This window comes from Neurospora tetraspora (genome assembly GCF_033439725.1).
Source record: "Neurospora tetraspora strain CBS 560.94 chromosome Unknown B0H65scaffold_3, whole genome shotgun sequence".
Taxonomy (NCBI): Eukaryota; Fungi; Ascomycota; class Sordariomycetes; order Sordariales; family Sordariaceae; genus Neurospora; species Neurospora tetraspora.
In genome coordinates, this window is record NW_026944385.1 from 1,276,484 (window position 1) to 1,301,239 (window position 24,756).

The 24,756-nt window shown below is 31.8% G+C and overlaps 2 protein-coding genes across 2 annotated transcripts; one reads left to right on the forward strand and one right to left on the reverse strand.

The window, feature by feature from the left end:
- Nucleotides 1-93: 93 nt before the first annotated feature.
- On the forward strand, nucleotides 94-1,235 carry B0H65DRAFT_441277 (glutathione S-transferase; the record flags this gene model as incomplete). Its single annotated transcript, XM_062825518.1, has 3 exons — nucleotides 94-105; nucleotides 146-295; nucleotides 363-1,235. The coding sequence occupies 3 exons, from the start codon at nucleotides 94-96 to the stop codon at nucleotides 1,233-1,235; spliced, it is 1,035 nt and encodes a 344-aa protein (XP_062682754.1).
- A 139-nt stretch (nucleotides 1,236-1,374) lies between these two features.
- B0H65DRAFT_152565 (uncharacterized protein) lies at nucleotides 1,375-3,775 on the reverse strand. Its single transcript, XM_062821098.1, has 2 exons — nucleotides 3,744-3,775; nucleotides 1,375-3,621 (listed from the first exon to the last, which is right to left on the reverse strand). The coding sequence occupies exon 2, from the start codon at nucleotides 3,570-3,572 to the stop codon at nucleotides 1,515-1,517; it is 2,058 nt and encodes a 685-aa protein (XP_062682755.1). The 5' UTR covers nucleotides 3,573-3,621; nucleotides 3,744-3,775; the 3' UTR covers nucleotides 1,375-1,514.
- Nucleotides 3,776-24,756: the final 20,981 nt, after the last annotated feature.

Genomic DNA, 24,756 nt, shown 5'->3' on the forward strand with positions numbered 1-24,756 from the left:
TCTGCGTAATTGCGTCAACCCTCTTCCTTCGTCAAGTTTGAACTTCAAGCATCGTCAAACCACCTTCTTCCAGCTGACTACTTCATTCTGACAATGGCCTCCAAGGTTGGCTGTAACCTAACCGTCTCCCTCCAAGGTTTTGTAGCTAACCTCAGGACGACAGGATAACCAGGGATCGGGAGCATTCATCCGCAGCGAAAGCGCTTTCCGCAACTTCATCTCCCCTGACCCCAATGCTCGATTTCCGGCAGAAAAGGGTCGCTATGCTCTGTACATTTCGCCTACCTGTCCTTGGGTAAACTTTGCCCCTCTTCCACTTGGTTATTATTCTTGTCGGCCATCAACTTACACATCTGGAACAGGCACATAGAACCACCATAGTCCGGATCCTCAAAGGACTCGAGGACATTGTCGACCTGTACGAACTCCACCCATCCATGGGTCCCAAGGGCTGGTACTTCAGCGGTGAGGGTAGCTCTCTTCCGGCCGACCCCTTGTACGGCTTCAAGTATCTTCCCGATCTCTACAAGAAGGCCGACCCCTCCTTCACCGGTCCCTTCACAGTTCCCATGCTCTGGGACAAGAAGAGTCATACGGTAGTCAACAACGAAAGCTCCGAGATCGTTCGCATGCTCACCATCGCCTTTGACAACCTCCTGCCTGAACACCTACGTGAAGTGAACAGGCCAGGTGGCGGACTGTACCCAGAGCACCTGATGTCTTCCATCGACGAGGCAAACAGCTGGGTCTACAACCTGATCAATAACGGAGTGTACAAGACAGGTTTCGCTACCACCCAGCAGGCTTACGAGGCGAATCTATACCCGCTTTTTGAAGGACTCGATCGTGTCGAGCAACTACTTTCCTCCCCTCCACCCAGCGAGAGTGGCTCGCCAGACACAAAGTCGAGGAAATACCTTCTTGGGGACAACTTGACTGAGGCTGACGTCCGTCTGTATACCACGATCATTCGGTTCGACGTCGCATACCGCCCAGTGTTTCTTTGTAGCCTTAAATCCATTCGACACGATTATCCGAACATCTACTCCTGGCTTCGGCGCTTGTATTGGGATAGAGACAGCCGCGAGACCAATTCTGCGTTCCACAAAACGTCCGCACCGTATCTGGATGTGTATGGGCCGTCATACGCCGCTGCAAGGCACAAGAAAGTGTTTGGCGGGCAGGGGCCTTTGATTGTCCCCAGGGGGCCGACGCCATTGATCGATCAGTTGTAAGACATTATTCCACACAGCGAAATTCTTCGATGCTATGCTACAAATATTACTGCGAAACGATGATCGGTGGTCTGCTGATAAACGAAATGATTCCTTCGTCTTCTATTACACAAAACTCGAACAAAGTACAAGACCCAACACCTTAACAGAGTGGGAAAAGAGGGTGAGAAGAACGAGGAAATGGAGAGGTCAAAAGGAACATCCTGCTCAAAAGTAACCCTTGTGCTGTTTTCGCCGACCACATCTCCAAGCACGGAGAGGCGCAATGGAATGCTACCTCTAACTTTGACCATTAGATGGATCAAAGGGGTTGATGGTTTCTTGTGCCAGTCGTTTCTCATCGCGACTCTGAGAATTGGACGGATCAGGCTCCGGAGTGGTCTGATTAGATCTCACAGTTCCCTCGGGTTTAATCTCGCTGGCCGGATCGACCTCCTTGGCTATACATGTATCCTTAAGGATATGCCCCATGCAGTGCTTCTTCTTGCAAAGCTCCAACTGGCAAAGATCCTTTTCATAATACAAAGTGGTTTCTTTGCCTCCAACGTCGAGGACAAGTCGATCTTGTGGTATCCCCTCATTGCACGGCCAGCCGCCATAGGGCCGACGTAGGTCGTTCGTCTCGTACAGGCATCGAAACAGCTGCACCGCATCAAGCACATGATACTTGCACCAGAAGGGATTCCTCGGGCCCTTGGATACAAGTAGCAGCAACTCGAGCAAGCCCCAAATGGCCGTGAGAAAGATCAGGATGGCCACCAAGGAGATGATCCCGGTGAGCGAAAAGGTCTGGATGTCCGGGCTGGACACCACAAAGTGCCCGGACCCTTCCTCGGCTTGTCCGTTGCCACCCCGGAAGACATTGGGGTAATTTTGATCGGAACCACCAAACATGGTTGCGTCAATAAAGATGTTCCGAGTCGCTACGAAGCTCGCGAGGACTAGGCGCTCCATATCGCTGTCAATGGATGACATGGATGCATCAATCACCCCGTTGGGACTGGTAGTTCGAGACCTGAGTGCCGAGTCACCGCTTGCGTTTCCCAATCTGACAAGCATCGGGCCAGCGAAGAATGTCGTTTCGAGGACTTTTACAAGGACGTCGGGGATGGTTCGACCCGGCTGGTCTCTGAGGTTGGCGATCGAGTCGAGAGCCGTTCCCTTGTGTGACCACTGCATCTGCTCCCAGCAAGAGAGGATAGGTCTGGCCCGCTTCATCCAAAATTTGGCGTTGAACTGACTTGGGCTAGCGGGCTGGTCACGCAGCTCTGTCGAGTACCAAGGATCACTGCCTTCCGTCACACTGGTCCGCCGCGCGGAATTCACTATCATAGCAAAGGAGTAGTTGGAATCCGCTGGTGGCCCCTTCACGAGGTACTCGCTGGGGAACTGGAAGGCGGCGGTAGGTGCGCGAGCAATAGCAACCTCAGATAACCCGATGGACCATGGCTGGTTCTCGTTGTTCCACAGGTGGTAGGCCTCGCTGGCATTGGTACTGATGTTAGGACGGTACCAGCTGTACTCAGTCCTGCAGTAGCCCTTAACCCCAAGTGCGAGGCCATCGCCACCCCGCAGACCTAGCTCGACTCCGGTAAGATTGTAAGCGTAATTGACCTCATGGAGAAGATCGGTTCCGTTTGGTATGAGGCCGAGATCCTCGCTCGTGATGTTCACGCGAGTGCGTAGTGTCACTTTGGCTGCTTCGACGCTTCCCAAAGAGCGCAAAATGCCTGGGGCACGGAGACCAAAGTCCTTCAACTGCTGAACAGGAACTTGACCAGGGACGTTGGGGTAGAAGAGAACACTTGGGTTGACGGGTGCGACGTGTCCGATTGAAACGAGCCAGGAGACGACCGTCGACATGGCTACACTCCCTCCCCAGACGGCAAAGCAAACGAGGCAAAGGGACAAGCCGTACAGGAAGTCGCCTCTTTGCTTGGGAAGCTTTTTTTCTTCCTGATGACCGCCTTGAGTGGTCCCATTGGCGGTCACTGACCCTCTCGTCTTGGGCTCCTTGATTGTCCGTGGATAGCATTGAATGGTGTACGTCACCAGTCGAAGAAATGCAGCGATTGCGTCGCCTGAGTTCCAAAGCATGATCATGCCAACAAATCTCCTCCTGGACTCGTTGCCCGTGAACAGCAGGGAGAGGAAACAGATTATTTTCCAGAGGGCCGCAAAACTCAGAGTGACGACAACGGAGAGCGCGGACGCTACAAGCACTGAGCTTTTGCCGGAAAATGCTATAGCCCATCGGTCTCCTTTGTCGCTAGGCATGTAGAATGCCTGTGCGAGGTAGTAGGCCGTTCGTGGAGGTGGGGTGTATATGTCGGACATCTTGGTCGAAGATGAGGTGAGTCACCTCTAGAGTCTGTCTGGCTTTGCTCTTGGAGATTGACCGAGTCAGCAAAGGTCTATCCGGAGCCCTGGGTATCCCCAAAACCAATGGCTGTTGCCGACACTGGAAACCATCGGTTGTCAAAACTGGAGAGAAGCAACTGAACTTACAAAGGGGAGAATAGATTGTTCCGATATCGAATGGATACCAAAGGCTGAATATCGCAGACAAGAGCCTAATAGCTCGGATATACTCAGCTTCGAGCTGCCGATGGCTTGGTCAACTCAGATGGTGATGTTCCTGACCCCGGGCTTTACCCTTACCGGAGTATTTAAGTTTTGAGGATGTAAGTTATCAAGGCACTGATTCACCAAGATGTGGCATTCGAGGTAAACTGACCTAGCCATAACATGAAGGTGGCAAGGGCTGGTACCGCTCTTCACCAAGGTCACGTTGAGGGAACACAAGCCAAACCTCGTGCCCTTAATTTTGCTTCGGCCCTCCAGCCTCATTCGATATCCCTACATCCATGAGTTTTCTGGACTCCATTCGGCGTCTCGTTCTTCATCCTGGACCTGTCACCTCCACTTTCGTGTTCCCACATCCAGACAACTTCAACTCCGCCTTCGTAATTCTAGATTTCCTCGGCAAAGACTTCCTCATCCAGACCTGACGAGCAGGGCGAGATTTCCTCGAGGGCTTGAGAAGTGGTTGGCTGGGAGGTTGAGTTGGGTTCAACGAAGTCCTGGCATCAGGCTGGAAGAGAGGTTGCTGCTGGCCTGCTGTCCGGAGATAGCCCGTTCGGATTTTCCGTCCTTCCTCCACTCCCTCCGCTCCCTCCACCCTCTTAACTCCCTCCTCTCTGCATGTTGTCAGGCCATGATAGGCCGCGACACTTGGAAATTTCAAGAACTTGATTCAGCCGCACGACGACCAAAGTCTCCCAGAAGCTTTGGAGTATGTGGTTCCTGGTCTCCATTTGCACGACTCTAAGACTTAGTGTGCCGTACACCCGTGAGTGAGTTGCAAGGACTTACTCCATGGGAAACCCTCCCCGCACCCACCCTATTCCTAGACGTACCCTGTCCCACCCAGAAAAGTGGGACTGCAGCTGGATGACACCTGACATCGAAAATCCCGTTTTTACCCGCTAAATTTCGTATTTTCAATGTATACCAATATCCTTTATTACAGGGCTAGCTTATAATGTGGTTGCACTACACTGACTGTATATATACCATGCTAGAACTAGTACTATAGCCTAGAGCCATATATTTACGTATTAGTTATATATTCTAATTACGTGTAGCCTTATGTACGCGCGTACGGACTAGTCCTACCTAAGCTTTTGCCTATATAGCCAATCCTCTACGCACACTTCCCTTTCTCTCCTTCGTATAATAACGTATATTTTATCCTACCCCTAATAATACCCTTTCGTCCCGTAATAATTTATTATACCTTACTATTACGCTACGTACGCTTACCTAAAGGAAAATCAATTATAATTAATTTTTAATTGTTGTAATGTCGTTAATTTAATATTACCGATTCGAATTAATTAAAATTCGATACTAGAGCGATTAAAATTCCGCGTCGCAATCTTCGGCCTCGAATTAGGTAATTACTAAGCCGAATATTATTATTAAATAATTTGTACTCTCTTTTCCCTTCTACTTACTTAACGTATTAATTTAATAATTAATATCCGATATCGTTTTATATACTCCCCTATAATTAATATCTTTCTTATTGTTACTACGGTCGGGGCCCTCGCTACACTAAACCCGGTTAACTAAAAATATTATTCTAATGTTATTTAAACGTTCGAATCTTTTAATAATTAAGCAATTTAAATTAATATCGCTACCGAATATACGTTTAGCTTTATTTAACTTCCTGTCTTTTAAATAAATTTTTAGGGCCTTCGACCGCCTCTTCTATAATAACATTATTGCTACCTATATTTAAATATAGGAGGTATAGAAAGAGTTCGCTACGTCCGAAGCCAAATTCGCTACCATACTATATAATATTAAATATTGTAATAGTAATATTATTATAATTTAAATTTAGGCCTTCTTTTATATGTAAAAGGTAATTAAGAATTACGATAAAGCTATTAATAACCTCCGTAATAATTACGTCGACGAATTTAAAATTATCCGCGATATATATTTTAGTATTATTAATATTTTTAATAATCATATTATTATTGTAAGGTAAGAATTCGCTAATTTCCGCGCGAACTTCTAGAAAACGTATAAGAAATAAGGTAATAAATATTTAAAATATATTAATAATTTTCGCTAACGTTTTATCGCCACCTTTAAAGCCGAGCTTATCCCCAAACCCGAAGTCGCTATCCCGCCTCCGCTTTCCGAAAACTCTAATAATAATAAAGACTCCGAAGATCCCAAAATAATAACCTTTAATAATAATAATAGCTATAGGTCGGTATAATATATTATTATATCTTTTACTTTCGACGGTAAAAGTACTTCTATTCAACGTATCGTTAAATACTGCATTTAACGTCTCCGCGTTAAATTAATTTAAATTAATAAATTGAAGGTTTTTATTACCGAACGTACTAAATTTTCGTTAATTGCCCGCTTTATTAAAGGCCTTCCTTTCGAAGCTATCGAAATTAAATTTAATAAGGTCCTTACCGGTAAGCCCGTTAAATAGAATATAACCTTCGAATTACTCGACAAATTCGATAAAAAATATAATAATATCAATATTATCGTTTATTTTCGCCGCGAATTAAAAGAATTAAAAATAATTAAAGGAATAAAATAGTAAAATTTCGAAGAGAAATTCACCTTCCTTATTAATTACTATAATTTTAATAACAATACAAAGGTTTAGTATTTTCGTTAGAAGATTAGCGAATATATCCGTATTACTTTTATTTACTAAAGTGATTAGCCCGCTAATAATAAATACGAAGAATAGTTTATTAAGGCCCACAATTTAGTTAAGAATATAAAGAATAAATATTAGCGTAAGAAGAATGCTAACCCTTTCTATAAGACTGGTATTATTATTAGTATTAGCGCCTCCGCCCCCGAACTTAATATTAATTAGGGTAGTAACTCTATAAACTTTAATACTAGATCCGCTTCCGATATTTAATTCTTTTATATAATTAATAACGAAATCTTTAAATTCCATATAAAAAATAAAATATATACCCGCTATAGAAAGAAGGGTTATTTCTCGGCTAAATACTATTTTCGTATTAATTTTCAAAAGGAAATTAAACCCTTTAACTACAATAAGAATAAAAATAAAAATAAGAATAGTAGTAATAATAATAATACTAGTAACGGCGGTACCGGCGGTTAATAACCCGCCCAAAATTAATATAACTATAATTAATAGCGCCCCTACAACGGCGGCGGCTATTAAATTAATACTATTAACGTTACCCCTACTATAGGCGCTCTAACTCCTAATACCCCTAGCCCCGGCGGTTATTACTACCCGGTCCCTATTTATTAGCCCGGCTTCGTTAGTTTCATTATAGGCGATAAGAACGGCTCTATTTATAATTAAGGAAATATATAGCTTCTTAATTAAATTGCGTTTAGAAATATTAATTTATAAAATAAAAAGGAAGAGAACAGGGGCCTATTTGTAACGGCGCTGGCAGACTGGGTCTGAGTGCTATGTACGGATGTGGTTTACGAGGGTGCTGGAATAAGGTATATAGAGGATTCTGGGTACGGTACGGTCTAGGGATGCGAGCCATTTAATTAACTATACTAAAACTAGCTGTAGGGTAGATTTTAGCACGTATAAAGTTTATTATATAAGTAAAGGGGATACGAATAAAGGGATTGGCTAATAGCAACCCGTATATGGGTCCCGCTGTCGCTTATATAACTAAGGTATTTATTTGGGTCTATACGCTTATATTTAATTCTCTTCCTCTTTCCTTTTCCTTATTTAAAATCTTCTATTATAGATAAAATCTTAGCTCTACCTTCGACTCACTTATATTATACCCTTATATTATTTTAAATCAATTAATAATAATTACTTAAGAAAGTTAAATCCTAAACCAAAAATGAAATTACAAAGGTTTATTGTAAGAATTTAAGGTATTGAACATTTATAATAATAATATAATAATATTACTACGCTAAATATATAATAGTGGTGGTAATTGTAAAAGTACTGAATAGACCGAAAACCGTAACGAACGTTATAATAAGGACGTTTTTAACGACGACGATAATTGTAACGATATTTTCTTCGATAACGAAGAGGGCGGACACGGCGATAGAGAAGGAGGTTCTAACTTTTTAAATTCCGATTTAAATAAAATAAGGAAAATACGGTTATTAAACCGAAGGTTAAAAAAAAGGTCGTCGTTAATAATAAAAAACTTATTCCTAAACGCTAAATTATTAATCCTATTATTAAGGATGATGCGTATAAAATTATATGTTTTATTAAGGAGCGATATAATAGCTTCTACTTAAATGAGGAACGCTTTTGTAGTAAGTTTACGATCTTCTGTAAGAAATCTTTATATTATATATATTATTAATTAGAATTACCCGATAAAGTATTAACCGACGTAGTTGCTAATACGAGAAAAAATAATAAGGAACCCGAATTATCTTTTAATCTATTTAATTAATATATTATAATAGCGGTTAAAAGTATTAAAACTTTTAACGCTCGTTTAACTAAATATAAAGTTATTAATAATTTAAAGTAAAAGATAGAAAAATTTATTAAATCATTTATCTGCAATTCTATTACTAATTTCCCCTTCCAAATATTATTCCCTTCGAACCTCCCGTTTCTAATTATTTAATTAAAAAGAAATCTATTAAACTATACTATAAAAACCCCTAGGCTATATTCTAAGAATTTAAATTACTATTTATTATAAATATAGTATAGAAGGAATAAATATTAGAACTTTATCGCCTCGTTTCTTACTTAAATATTAAATTTAAAATTATTTATAATTAGGTCCCCGCTTTAATCAACCGTTATAGCGCTACTACCCCTACTATAATTTAATAATTAAAGGACTCTTGTATTAAAAAAAATAATATTATCGAAGGATTAAAAACTTTATTACCGATTTAAATATTAGTAAAGGAATATTTAACAAATAACAATTAGAATAAAAGGAAGGCTAAAAAAATAATATTCTTTAATATTAAAAAGGATGCTAATAAAGCTCCTCTTAGGGCTTCTACCCGCTTTTCAACTTTATCCTTTAATTCAAATAATAGAAAACGCTCTAATTCTTACTACTATAGTACTAAATAAACTAACCCTACTAAATATTATAATTAGAATAACGAAGATAATATTCTTTTCGAAGCTTAGAACGATTTAATTTAAAATAACTTCGAAATTAACGTTAATTACTACTTAATTAATTATAATAAATTTCTATATATTAAAAATCGTTTAACCGGCTATACTTATTACAATTTAATATTATACTTATACGAAACTTACTTAAATAAAATTAAAACCTACTTTAATTTAATAATTTATTTATAGCGCTAATATTATAACCCTAATTAAGAGGAGAACGCGCTCTAGAATTTTACTAAATTAAAATTTAAAGATAATAATAATTTTAATTTCTTTAAAAATAAATTTATTCGGATAATTAGTAAATGCTAACGTCCCAAACTTAAATAGAAGTGTAAATTATTTTAACGCCTTCTAGTAAAATATAAAAAATAAATAGGCGTAAAGTACTAGGATTCTTCTATTTCCTTTAAACTTTATTATATAAATTATTCCGGTTTTAAATAAATATTAAAAACTATCGCTAATAAAAATAAAAATACTTTTAAAATTAATAAAAATAATAATTCTAATAGAAATAATAAGGGCTCTAATTTTAGCTCTAACTCTTACTCTAATTCTAACTCCGCTCCTAAGCCTATTAGTAGAGGAGGCGGAAGCGCTGTTTATTAAGGTAGTAACTATAAAGAAATTATTTGACTATTTAATGAAGGTAAATACTTTCTCTATAAGGAGAAGGGTTATATTAAATACGATTATCCCGAAAAGGAACGTTTCGACCGCGAACGCCGCGACTATATTATTACTATCGTCGATCATTATTTAACTTACGAAAACGGAAATAACTAAAAATTCTAATTACCCTGGGCGTTTTAATTATTAACGAATAAGGAAATTAATTACTATAAATAAATTAAATTCCTTCCTAAGAGAAGTATCGGTTCTATAATAATAGAAGAAGAATAAATAAAAACATAAAGGAAAAGAAGGATTTAATTTAATACCCTTTCTAAAATGGGAACATTTATTTATTTAATATACTTTAATTAATAATAAAGTATTTTTATTTATATTTAATACTTTAATTAATATAAGAATAAACGGTTATTTATCTATTAGCACCGCCTTTATTAAAATATTAAAGAAATAAATATTAATAGAATTTGTAAATAACTTTCTAATTCGAAGAATTAACAATTATTAAGGAAAAATAAATTAAAGTATTAAAAAAGTTGTTAAAGCTGCTTTAAAAATTCAGAACCGAATTACGCTACCCGATTACCTTATTGTAGTTAATATAGCGTATGATATTATTATCGGCCGAAAATAGTTCGACCTTTATAATATTTAAGTAAATTATACTAATTAGCGTTTATTCTTCCCCTAAAATCGAAGCCGGACCCAAATTAATTAAACTACTTCGAAATTTAAAATTCGCCGAATTCGATTAACCCCGCTTATTAGAAAGATTTAAAATATTATAACGTATTAATAATTCGAAAGAATAACCGCCGAATGGATAAAAAAAGTAGCGGCCGAATAATTATTCGTTTTATAAATAAATATATTTTAACCGAACCTATCCTTAATAGACAACTGTCCCCTAATTATTATATAAAACAAAGAAATCGATTTTAAAACCAAAAATTAATATTGCTACAAAGTTCGACAATATTAGAAGGATATTAAAAAGCGGATTTTAAAACTAAAAGCCGCTTCGAATTCCGAATTTAAAACGGTTCTTATTATACCTGTTACGATGCACCAGCTCACGTAGTTCCATATCGCGTAGTTGGGTAAAAATGAATAAATAACTAAAGCTAAAGAAGGAAAGAGGAAGAGGTTGAAAGCTAGGCTCTAATATGCACTCTTATATAGGATGAGCCTAGGATTCTACTAGCCTTGATCGCTTTGCTTATTTAATCTAATAATATATATAAATGTAATATATAAGTTATAGTATTAATTAAATAGGCGCGTATATTAATACCGCCGGTATAGCTAATTAGGGTACGTATATTAATAGCGCTAGTAAGTCTTATATGTTTTATTAATAAGACGAATGGGATGTGATTTATAGTATTAGATCCTAGTCGTTATATTACCCCCCCCTCTGGGTTGAAGCTTAGCCTTAGAGCCGAAACGAAAGAAAAGAAAGAAAAGAAAGAAAAGAAAAATTTCCGCTACAAATAAGAATTGAATACTTCTTTTAACGTCTTTCTTTACTTTCTTACTATCGCTTTCCTCTTTAAATTAATTCGTAATCCTTTAATTAGTTTATTATTATTATTGTGGTTTACTTTATTACTTGCTAATTATTAAATTAAATGCTTAGGTAGCCTTAGTATTATAGGGTTCGCGTTCTAATATTCTTTTAGGAGTTTTATTAAATTGACGAAGTTATTCGCTAATTAGAATTTTAGATCGGGGTCCTAACCTTTTTACTCTACTTAATATTTTAACTTTCTTTTTATTACTCTCGATAAAATTACCTTTGAGATTTTTTATTCTTTTTTATTACTAATTAATTTGCTTGCCGGGTTTTCGTTGCCTTGGTTGGGTAGTAGGTTATTATAATATTTGCGTAATTTATTAGTATAATAAATAGTGGCGCCGCGCTAATTTTGGGGAACTTTTAATTTATATAAGTGTTTTTTTATTACTTTAATATAATGAGGGATTTAGGTTTATCGTTAATTAAATTTATTATTAGGCCTATTTGTAAATTAACCTCTTTTAATAATGAAAATTCTATTACTGACGTTGAAATTTAGTTCCTTTTTATACTTATTATTTTAAACAGTTTGTTACTACTATACTTTATTAATAGTATACCGAACTATAATTTATATCGTTTTTAACCAGTCTATTAATTAATATACTTTTTAACGGTTAATTTCCGTTTTATATAATTTTAATTCTATACAATGCTCCTAATTAATATTAGGTATGGGGTAATTTATAATAACTTTTTTAGGGGATAGGCTATTTAGATTATTATATAGGAAGTTTATTTAAATTACGTTTAGAACGGGAATGAATTCGGACTAATTATTTTAATAGTAATTAATATAAGATTTTAACCGCTAGTTGATATATTAGTATAGATTTTTAATTTGGCCGGTTATTTATAAGTAATGTAATGTAGTTAATTTTTATTTAACGTTTAATTAGGACGTAGTTTCTTATATTATTTAGCATAGAAATTACGGTCTTCGATTATTAATAAATTTATTGGGTAATTTAAAAATACGGTATAATCCTTGGTAGTAGAGAACTATAGTATCTTTAGCGGTAATTATATTTTTATAAGGGATATTCTAATTTACTTTTATAAATTAGTTCATAATAATTGTTAATATATTATAATTATACCGATTTATAGGTATTAATTTAAAGTCGATTATTCGTGACTTTTACGCCCTATAATCCTCCTTTAAAGGGATAGAGTATATTAACCCGGGAATTTTATTTTTAGGAGCCTTCAATACCTTATAAATCTAGTAATTATTAATATATCGGTTTATATCGGTAGCTAGTCCTATTTACTAATATTCTTTATAAATTATACGTTTAATTTTACTTCTACTTGAGTATATCGAAGTAACCAGATAGTATATTACTTTAATAAGTCTAATTTATAAATTATTATCTTTAGGGACTACTAATTTATAATCCTTAATTAATAGTCCGTCTTTAATAACGAAGGACGAGCTTTCGTTTTTACTTTTTTTTCATAAATCAATAATAATTCTATTAAGCAGTTAATATAGATAAATTCGTTTATTAAATTATAATTAACTTTTATTTTAACGATTTTAACCATTTTATCTTCCACCCCCAAATTCATTGGGGGTTCTAATTTATCCGTAGGTTTATTGCCGGCGAAAGTAAAGATTCCATTATTAGCGGGTTTAAATATTCGTAGCTAAATTAATTTTCCTTTTTATCCTTGACCGTTTTTGAATCTTCTAATTTTTATAATAATATATTTACTACTATATTATCCTTTTCTAATCGGTAAATTACTCGAAATTGGTATCTTAATAGGGTTTTAGATTATTAGAGCTATTTACTATTAATTACCCTCTTTATATTAAAATATTTAAGAGTTTAATAATTAATAAATATTGTAAACGGTTTAGTACTTTTAAATATAGGCCGCTATTATTCGATACCCTTTATTATAATTATTAATTCTTTATTATAAATAGGGTAGTTAAATTTAATTAAGTATATAATTTCCGAATAGAACGTTACGGGGTACTATTCGCCGTTTTTTTAAAATTAATTTATTATTCTGGTATATATTCTATTATTAATATTTATTTCGATTTATATTTCCCTTTCGTAATCGAAATAATAAAATATTAGTACTCTAAGAAGACTCCTTTTTAATATATTAAAAAACTTCTTCGTAATAGTTATGCTATTTAAAAGTTAAATCTTTCTTTATTAAATCTATTAAAAATTTAATTATCTTTAAAGTTTTTAATAAACTTCCGGTAGAAATTGTAAAAAGTTTAAAAAATTTATATATTTTTTATTATTATTAATACCTTTTAATCTTTTATAGCTACTATTTTCTTTAGGTCTACCGAAATATTATTAATATTAATAATAGATCTTAAGAATTTAATTTTAATTATATTAAATTCGTACTTTTTAATATCGGTTTATAACCCCATTTCTTCGAGGCGTTGTAATACAAAATCGATATATTTATTATAATCTTTTTAATTATTAGAATAGATTAAAATATTGTTAATATAAGCGTTATAGAAATTATCGAAGTAGCTTATTAGAATTTTATTAATAAATTATTAGAAGGACGATAATCCTTTTGTAAGGCCGAATAGTAGTATTTTATATTTATATACCTTATATTATATACAGAACATTTTTCAATCTTTGTAATTTAGGTATATACGAATATAATAAAATACTTACTAAATATCCATCTTCGTAAATATTTTAATTTAATTAATACGAATTAAAGTCTTATTAATTAAAGGTAATAGATATTAATCTTTCTTTAAGAAGGTATTAAATTTCCGATAATTTATATAGAAGCGTAGATTTCCGTTGGCTTTAGGGATAAATAATCCCGGGGCGGCCTATAGGGCGGAATTAGCTTTAATAAATCCTTTTTAGAGGTTATTAGTAATATATTGTTTATATTCCTTTAATTATTCGAAGGTTATTTTATATAGCGAATTGTAATTAAGGTTTTATAGGGACTTGCCCTCTTCGAATTCGATATTATAATTAATTTTCTCTTTTAATTTAGGTAGTATATCTAAATCCTTTTTATTAAATATATTAATACAATTTTAATACTTCTTAGGAAGTTTATTTATAACAAATTATTAATAATTTCCATTATCTTTTAAAAGTATTTATCCTTCTTTTAATATTTCAATTAGGCTATTAATTTCGTAAAGATTTACATTTTGGGCGTAATTAACTATAAAAGTTAACTTTTATATAATTAGTAAGGGGGTATCGGGTTTAAGTATAATTAGATTTACAATATCGGCGAAGCAACATTCGAAGTTAAAAGTCAACGAGGCGATTTATTAAGTTTTCAGGTTCAATAAAGATTTTAAATACTTTCCTAAATAAATATAAGTGAATTTTAATTAAATGTTACGATACATTAGCTTACGTAATTCCGTATCGTATAATTAAATATAAATGAATAAATAAAATAAAATTAAACAAGGAAAGAGGGAGAGGTTGAAAATTAAATTTTAATATATACCCTTATATAGGATGAGCCTAGATTTTGCTAGCCTCGACCGCCTTCCTTATTTAATTTAATAATATATATAAATACGATATATAAGTCGTAGTACTAATTAAATAGGCGCGTATATTAATGCCGCTATTATAACTAATTAGGATGCGCGTATTAATAGCGCTAGTAGGCCCTGTGGGTCTTATTAATAAGACGAATAGGATGTGATCCATAGTACTAGATCCTAGTCGTTATAATACTAACGAATTCGGATATACTCAATCCCGCTATTTTCTTTAGAACCCTACCGCAGTTCTTAAAAAGACCAACCGTATAAGTAAAATAAAATATAATTTAATTAATTTTACTTACCTTATAATATTATTTTTAAAATTTGAAAAACCCTATTATTAAAAATAATCCGCCGAAGGTAAATAAGAATTAGAAATTTAAAGTACTTATTAATTAAAGTAAAATAATATAGGTTAATATGAGTTTTATTCTACTTAAATATGTATTTCAAATAGGGACCTCTTTTTATAGTCTATTAAAAAGGCAAATTGTATAATTTATTCTATTAGTATCTTCGAAATCGATCGATTTATTTAATAAAAAAGAATTATTAAAGACTTTACTTAGGAATTATTACCCCGTAAAAAGAAAGAACTTTATAAGGAAATTATTCCAACAATTCTACTCGAATATTATAACAAAATCGAAATTTTTAATAAATACAATTCGAATACGTTATTCAAATATAGGCCGTACGATTACAAAATTAAACTTAATAAAAGCTATCGACTAAAAGAACTCGGTTATAATCTTCTATATAAAATATCTTTTAACGGATTAAAAACCGTACGCAAATATATTTTAAAACATTTATTAAAGAGATTCATTAAAGCGAACTCATCCTTATAAATAGTACTTATATTATTTATTAAAAAGGTTAATGGAAATCTGTATTTTTATATAAATTATCGAAAATTTAATACTATTATTCGAAAAGACCGCTACTTATTATTATTAAATAAAGAAATACTCGCTAAAGTAACTAAAACCTAATAATTTATAAAGATCGATATTTAACAAACATTTTACTATATTCAAACAAAACTAGAAAACGAAGAACTAATTACCTTCCGTACTAATATAAGGGCTTTTAAATATAAAGTATTACCGTTCGGCCTTACCAATAATCTAATTAACTTTTAAAACTTTATTAACTCTATCCTAAACAAATACTTAAATAATTTCTATATAATCTATAGTAATAATATTTTAATCTATTTAAATACCTTAAATAAATATACTAACTATATTAAAAAAAGTTCTCCATCGTTTCAAGGACGCAAGCTTATAGGCTGATTTTAAAAAATACGAATTTTATATAACTAAAACAAAATTCCTAAAATTTATTGTAAGCTAGGATAATATTTCTATTAATTTAAAAGAAATAGAGATTATTAAAAAATAGGCCGTACCTTCTAACTTAAAAGGAATCTAATCTTTCTTAAACTTCTATAATTTCTATTAAAAATTTATTAGAAATTATAATCGTATAACACGTCGCCTTACAAACTTAATACGGAAATGAAAAACATTTATTTAAACCAATAAATATTAAACCGCTTTTGAACAATTCAAAAGATTATTCGTAAAAGCCTCGCTATTAAAATATTTCCGTTATAATACCGAAACAAAAATTAAAATAAATACTAATAATAGAATACTAGCGGGAATATTATTCCAATTATAAAAGGATACTAAAAAATAACACCCGGTTACTATCTTTTTAAAAACTATATAGGGCGCCGAATTTAATTACCCTATTTATAATACAGAATTACTTACTGTTATTAAAACCGTTCTAAATATAGCAACCTAAATTCGTTAGCTTCTAATAAAGTAAATTATTTATAATTATTACTAATTATTAAGCATTCGAATATTTTAATACGAAGCGCCTCCTTAACTTTCAATAAATTAGATAAGTAGAATTCTTATCCTAATACTACTTCGAAATTACGTACCAACTTAACACGAAGAATGTAGTAACGGACGCGCTTTCCCGGAAGTCCGAGGACCTTAAAACGTAAAAAAAATAAAAAGGACGCATATTATACATTATAAATATTCAAATTAATAATAAAAGGCAAAATTAAAGTTTTTATTATTATTTCCATCGTTACTACTTCCGGTCCGCTAAAAAAATCGGTCCCGATTATAACTTTAAATATAAATAAATTAAACCCTATTAAACTAAAAGGATATAAATTAATAAATACGCTTATAAAAACTTACTGAAAAGACGAATCCTTGAAGGAATATTACGTCCGCACTCATAAGTCGGATCCTAACTTCGTAATACTAATTAATAAACTCCTAATTTATTAAAATCGCTTAATCGTCCCCGAATTAAATAACCTACGTATACGAATTATCGATAAAACTTATTTAACGTTAATTATAATTTACCCAAAAAGAAATAAAACCTAGGCAATCCTTAAAATATAATACTAGTAGCCGCGTATAATTAAAAATATCGACCGCTTCATTAAAGATTATATAATATATAAGGTTAATAAAATCCCTAAAAATAAAACACCCGGCTTATTACACCCAATTCCCCTACCTACTAAAAAATAAACGTCTATCGTTATAAATTTTAAAAAAATACGAAAAAATAAATATAGTTTCGATAATACATTAATAATAATCGACTATCTTTTAAAATTATTATAGTTCACCACCTATACAAAAAGTACTACCGCTTACAACGCTACTCGAATATATTATAAAGGATTATACTATATTTATAATATACTAAAAAAAATAATCTCCAACGGGAGGCCGTAATTTATATCCGTATTTATAAACAAAATATTTAAATTGACCGGGACAAAATAAAAACTAACTACCGTAGGACATAATCAAACGGTAGGCCAAATAAAAGTTATAAATATTTATATTAACTAATACGTTTATCTATTTATTAACTACCGTTAAAACGATTAATCTAAGGCTATTCTAACCTTAAATATAATATAGAATAATCTTCTCTAAAATAATATAAACTTATCTTCCTACGAAATTATATTCGAATACCTAATAAAGATACCCTTCAATTAGGAAGGTTACATTTAAAATCCTAATATCCCCCGGACAAAATAATTAATTAAAGAACAAATATAAAACTATATTTAATATATATATAGTTACATCTAATTCGCAAAGGAAATAATATTAAAAATATAAAAATAATAAACGGTCTAAATTAATAAGAAACGGAAGGAACCCAATTTCGAACTAAAAAATAAAATCATTATTATTAAGCAGCTCTAATTTATAACTATTCGACCTAATAATAAATTCGATTTCCCCAATATTCGTAATTATTATAAAATTATTAAGAAAATGAAATACTCTTACCGTTAAAAATTACCGAAGAATTCAAAGGGTACCAACGTCTTTTATGCGGACTACTTATAAAAATATAATAATAACCCACTGATAAAATAAACGTTCGAATACTCTAGACCAATTAATATAAACGAAGATAATAATTCCGAATAAGAAGTTAATAAAATTATAATTTCTAAAATAATTAATAAAAAACTCTTTTATTAAGCGGATTAAAAAAGTTAAGGCTCTAATTTAAAATAATATTCTACTTCTAATTTTAAATACGTAGTAAAAATACTTTAAAACTTTTATAAAACTAACCCAAATACCCTAGGCCCGCTCTATGAATATAAAGCAATACAATAACGATGAATACCCTGAAGCTGAAGGATTAAAGTATTTATAATATATTATAAAGAAGAAATAAATATAATTTTATACATTAATTCTATATAATTATTTAATAAAATTCGCGGAAGAATCTTCTATATAGAGGAGGGTAATAAAACGGCGCTAATAAATTAGGTCTAAATACTATATACGGATATAATTTACGAAGGTATTAGAATAAGGTATATAGAGGATTCTAAGTACGGTATAATCTAAGAATACAAGTTATTTAATTAATTATATTAAAACTAGCTATGTGGTAGATCTTAGCACGTATAGGGTTTATTATATAAATAAAAGGGATACGAGTGAAGGGATTGGCTAATAGCGACCCGTATATAGGTCCCGCTATCGCTTATACAACTAGCGTATTTATTTGGATCTATACGCTTGTACCTAATTCTCTTCCTCTTTTCTTTTCCCCATTTAAAATCTTCTATTATAGATGGAATCTTAATTCTGCCTTCGACTCACCCATACTGTGCCCTTGCATCATTTCTATATAATTAAATATTATAAAAATAAATAGATCTTCAGTAAATAGCCGTTATCAATACCCTAATTTATTAAATCTTTCTATTTACTTATTTTATAGACCGTATAAATTGTATTACTCTACCTTCATTAATAGTAGCTATACTACTCTCAAATTTATTAACCGCCGTTTTATTTATTATTATTAACTCTCTTATTTTAAATTAGCGACCCCTAAACTTTTTTACTTCGCCGACAGCTACGCTAAAGGTAATATTACTTATTTCTCCCGGTTAATAATATAGGCGGGCATTTATTACGAGGTTGTTAATTTATTTATTTATAATTTAATTGAGGATAACCCTATTATTTTAGGCTATCCTTAGTTAGTTTACTATATTCCCGGTATTAATTAGCCTAACAATTCCCTTCGTTTCGGTCCTACCTACGAATAGCGTGGCTATTTTCTTTATAGAATTCTAATTTACCTTCGTTATACCCTGCTAACTAAACGGTACGACCTCTTAACGCCTCTAAAGACGGCTAATATACAGCCCGCATAAGAAAGCCTTTTTATAAGGAAGTCCCTAACGAAGGGGAACTAGAGTAATTATAATCGGAGTCCGTATATCGCTTCTCTATCTCCGTAATCGTAAAAAGAACCGCCTACTAACGGTTTAACCGCTTTAAAAACTAAGTTACTAACTGGTTAAGGATTACGTTTATTAGTAGGATCCTTAGTAGTTCGGGTTATATATTAATATTCGCTATTATACTACTTTAAATTAGTCTCCGTATTTCTCTAAGTTCTTATTAAATAATTAGAAGAGTCCGTACTAATAATATTAATTATTATATATTAATTCAAGTTTATAATATCCCTAATAGCCCTATTAACTTTAATGATCTTAAAGAATTATTTGTATTGAACTTTAATTAACTAGCCGAAAAGTATAAATTATAAATTATCCGTACGATTCGAATTAATATAGAGGAGGATATTGAAAGAATAGTAGAGGAGGATAAAGTAGAGGAGGAGGGAGGAACCTTAGATCTTAGTAATATTAATAATAATTTAATAAAGGATATGATTAAAGAAGTATTAGAAGGGAGAGGTTAGGAGTATAAACGATTCTTTAATAATTATTTCTATTAATAGATCGATATTTTAGTTAGTAAAGGAGATAAATATACGTTCCGTACGATAAGGGTAGCTAATTCCATTTACTTTACTGGCAAAGAGGAGGATTTTCCCCACTACGAAAAAGTTATTAACGATTACTTTATAATTAATAACGTTTCTATTAGTAAAATTATATTGGAGGATATTATTAAATTTTATAAAAGGCTAATAAATTTTTTAAACCCGACACCTAAATCTAAACTAAACTCCCTAAGTAGTATTGGTACTATATTAGTATATTTAGATAAGAGGGTATTAATATTTTTCGTTCTATTCGATTTTATAATTTTAAATTCGAATTCCGCCCGGGAATTACGCCGCTTACCTTTCGCGGTTACGTTTTTAACCCCAACAAATTTAGCGTTATTAAGAAGTAGATTAATAATATTTTTAAGAAGAAATTTATTAAACCCTCTTAATTAGAAGTATTAGTATTAGTTTTATTCGTTAAGAAGTTAAGTAGCGCGGTATACGTATATATCGATTATAGAAGTATTAATAATATAATTCTTAAATCCTGTTATCCTTTATTATTAATTAAAGAGACCGTTAACGCGATTTGCCACGCGAAGGTTTTTACTAAATTTAATATAATTACGGCTTTGAATTATATTTATAATAAATAAGGCTACGAGTAGTTAATTGCTTTTATTATATAATTTAATTTATTTAAATCTTTAATAGTACTTTTTAATTTATCAAACGCTTTAAAGGCTTTTTAAAATGTTATTAATAATATCCTTTATAATATCCTTAATATTCATACGACCGTTTACTTCATTAATATTTTTATTTATTTTAATAACGTACGAGATTACAAACGCTATATTAACAATATATTCGATAGGTTTATTAAAGTAAGCCTTAGCGTTAATATTAATAAATATGAATTTTATATAATATATACGAAGTATTTAAATTTAATTATTACGTTAGGTGGTATTAAAATAGATTTAAAGAAAGTTAAAATAATTATAGAATAGTAGGCTCCCGAATTTAAGAAGTCCTTACAATCTTTTTTAGGTTTTGTAAATTTCTATTAACGTTTTATAAAGGAATTTTCGATTATAGCGACCCTATTCTACGAATTTATTAATAAAAATGCAGTCTAGACTTGGAATAATAGTTATTAAAGAGTTTTCGAATTTTCAAAAAAGGCTTTTACTAAAGGACCCGTACTAAGGATTTTTAATTAGATTAAGAAAATTATTATCGAAATAGATGCTTTTAATTAGGCCGCCGGCAGTATTCTATTATAATACAATAACGATGACGTCTTTTACCTTATTGTCTACTTTTCGGCCAAATATATTTCTTAGGAATATAATTATAACGTATACAATAAAGAATTATTCGCTATTATTAAAGTATTAAAGGAATAGAGGCCAGAATTCGAAGGTATTTAATAGCCCTTTAATATTTCAATAAATTATAAGAATCTATAGACCTTTACGATTAATAAATAATTTACTTAGCACTATATATAGTAGTCTTAATTTTTATCCCATTTTAACTTTTTAATTAAATATATATTGGGTTCTAAAAACCTCCGCTTAGACGCGCTAAGCTGCAAATTAAACGACCGCCCTAACGACGTAAAGAACGATAAATTTATAGTATGCAAGCGGGCTCTATTAGACCCCTTATAATTCAAATATAATTATTTCGAAGACCCCGCGGCTAATTTCTCCCTTTATTTATTAAGTATAAACGACTTTAATGATAAATTAACTAATATTTTGATCCGGATAAGCTACGAGATTTTTATTTTCTTATAAGAGTTACTTTTTTATTTAACAGACGAAATAAAGCGCTAGTAGCCACTAATAATCGGGAAAGTCTTTTATTATACCTTTTTAGAATATTATATTATTAACGGTATTGCGAAATAGCAGGGTAGAGTCATTATCGACCTTTATAATAAAGAATTCTAATTTTAATTAATTAATCGATAATATAATTCCTTAAGCGCGGGCTACTTTAGCCGCGACGCTATTTACGAATTCTTATAATAAGAATTTTATTAAGCGGGTATATATAACGACGTAAAGATTTTCTATAAAGGTTATTTTCTATATATAAAGATTAAATTAATAAAGCGGGGCTCCGCTAATTATTTTAAATTTATAACCGTATTTTTAGTATTATAGAAGGATATTATAATTAATTATATTACTCCGCTATTAGGAAATATCTACTTTAATTAGACCTTTAAATATATTGCTATTATTATCGACCGTTTAATTAAAATACAGTACTATATTTCGATTATAATTTTGGAAGTAGAGGAGTTCGCGGACTGCTTTATTAATTATATTTATTCGATTTATAATTTATTAAAAAGCGTCCTATCCGATAAGGGTATTTAATTCGTATTGCGTTTCTAATTTACTTTTTGTAAGAAATTATCTATTATTTATAAATTAATTTGCGCCTTCTACTTTTAAACTAACGTTTAAACCGAATGGATTGATATAGAAATAGAATAATTCCTATAGCTTTATATTGATTAGGTATAAATAAATTGAGCGAAATAGTTAGCGATTGCGGAGTTCGCTAATAATAACGCTATATCGTCATTAATAAGCGTTTCTCCCTTCTTTATTAATTATAATTATTATTTTAGAATAAATACCGAGCTTTGTACGCTATTCCCTCTTAATTTATTACTGGCCTAGCTAAAAGAGTATTATAAGGCTTGTAAATTAGCGGACCGCTTCTAAAAGATTTGGGATTTTGTAATTTAATAGACTCGTTGTATTTAGTAGTGATACGAAAATAATACTAATAGAAAATACGTTAATTTGCTTAAATATTGTTTTGACAATATAGTTTTATTGAATACGATAAACCTTACTAACGGCCGCTTATATTTAAAATTTTCGCTTCGTTAGGAGGGGCTATTCAAAGTTATTCGAATTAAATTTTATACTGTTTACTTCACCCTACCAACTAATATAAAGTATTCGCTAATTTTCTATATTTTTATAGTATAATTGTCATCCGGTAAGGGACTATTAGGATAGAATATATTATGGGACGTTAGGGTAAATAATAGTTGCGTTATAATTCGAACGGATAATTTAGAATAATATGAAAAATAGGCGTTCAAAAGGTTTATCGATTACGTTTAGCGGGGCGGTAATTTATATTAATACTGTTATATTAAGTAGAAAACCGGGAATTTAATTTAAGAACCCGTTAATAATATCATTCATTATAAGTACCGCTTATAGTAATTTTATTATAAGAATCCGAATAAGCCGGTCCTCTTAAAAGTCTAGAATTTCTTCTACCGCTTCGCGTTTAATTCTCCAGCCTCCGCCCCTGATTCCCTAGTTCCCGCTTCCGCTCCCAGGCCTACCCCGGAACCTCTGTAGCGTTACTCCGCCCGCCTCCAATAAGAAACCGCCTCGATTATTAATATAATAAGGCTACTCCCGGATTCGGTTATAATAGTCGAAATAAATATAACGGTTAATAAAGAGGTAGAGGATAAGTTATATTTAATACTCGGAAGGATTGTACGACGATTAATAAATATATAATTAGGAAAGCTATCCCCGACGTAATTTGTAAATTATAATAGAATAGTATAAAGGGATAAATCTATTATTATATGTATATATAATTTTTTTAATTCTACGAACTTCTTTTAAGGGGGGATAGTACTATAGGGCTAGCCTATAATGTAGTTGCACTATACTAACTATATATATACTATACTAGAGTTAGTGCTATAGTCTAGAGCTATATACTTACGTACTAGTTATATATTCTAATTACGTATAGCCTCACGTGCGCGCGCACGGACTGGTCCTGCCTAGGCTCTCGCCTATATAGCTAATCCTCTACGCACACTTCCCTTTCTCTCCTTTGTATAACAACGTATATCTTACCCTACCCCCACCAGTGCCCTCTCGCCCCGTAATATCCTTCTAACTTAGTCGTTTTTTTCGCTCAATTTCATACGGCTATCTGCACCCCCTTTATACTACCTATTTGTACGCATTTATACGTCGTATATTAATAACTACCTTCAATGTACGTAACTTCATTCAAATTGATTGATTTTGATTGTTTTTAATCGTTAATAATTATTATAAATATTTAACGAAGCCCTCCCTTCTACGCAACCTCACTGTCATTGTAATTCAAATGCTTTGTCGGCTACTTTTGTAAACGATACTTCTTTCGACCGCGAGGTTGAATAGACAGTGCCCGACGACGACTTTGCGTTTACCCTCGTTCCCCAACTCTTATTGGACTGTATTTACTTTTAAGTTATTAAAATATATTATTATTATCGCTTTAATATTATAATCTAGCGTAGTTATAAATACGATAATTTATGAAACTTCAACTTATATAGTAAGCGATAGAAAGTAGTAATATATTGTAATTACGCCGAATTATAAAAGTATTTAAATAATAACTTATATAAGAAGCGATATATTATATTATAAAAGATCGTATACGATTACCCCTTCCGTATAATATTATTAAATTTTAAAAGTAACAGGTATAAGTAGACTATTAGGGCAATAGATTATATATATAAGGGATATCCTCTTTTTAAAAACTTTTTTACTTACTTTATATTTCGATTACAGGGTACCAATATTACTACTTAGGAAGCTATTATAAGCTTACTTAATTAATATAATTTAATAGTCCGTTCCGTTTATATTAC

Excerpts from the sequence above, each read along its gene's own strand:
- B0H65DRAFT_152565 (XM_062821098.1), bottom strand. The coding sequence starts at position 3,572 with ATGTCCGACATATACACCCCACCTCCACGAACGGCCTACTACCTCGCA.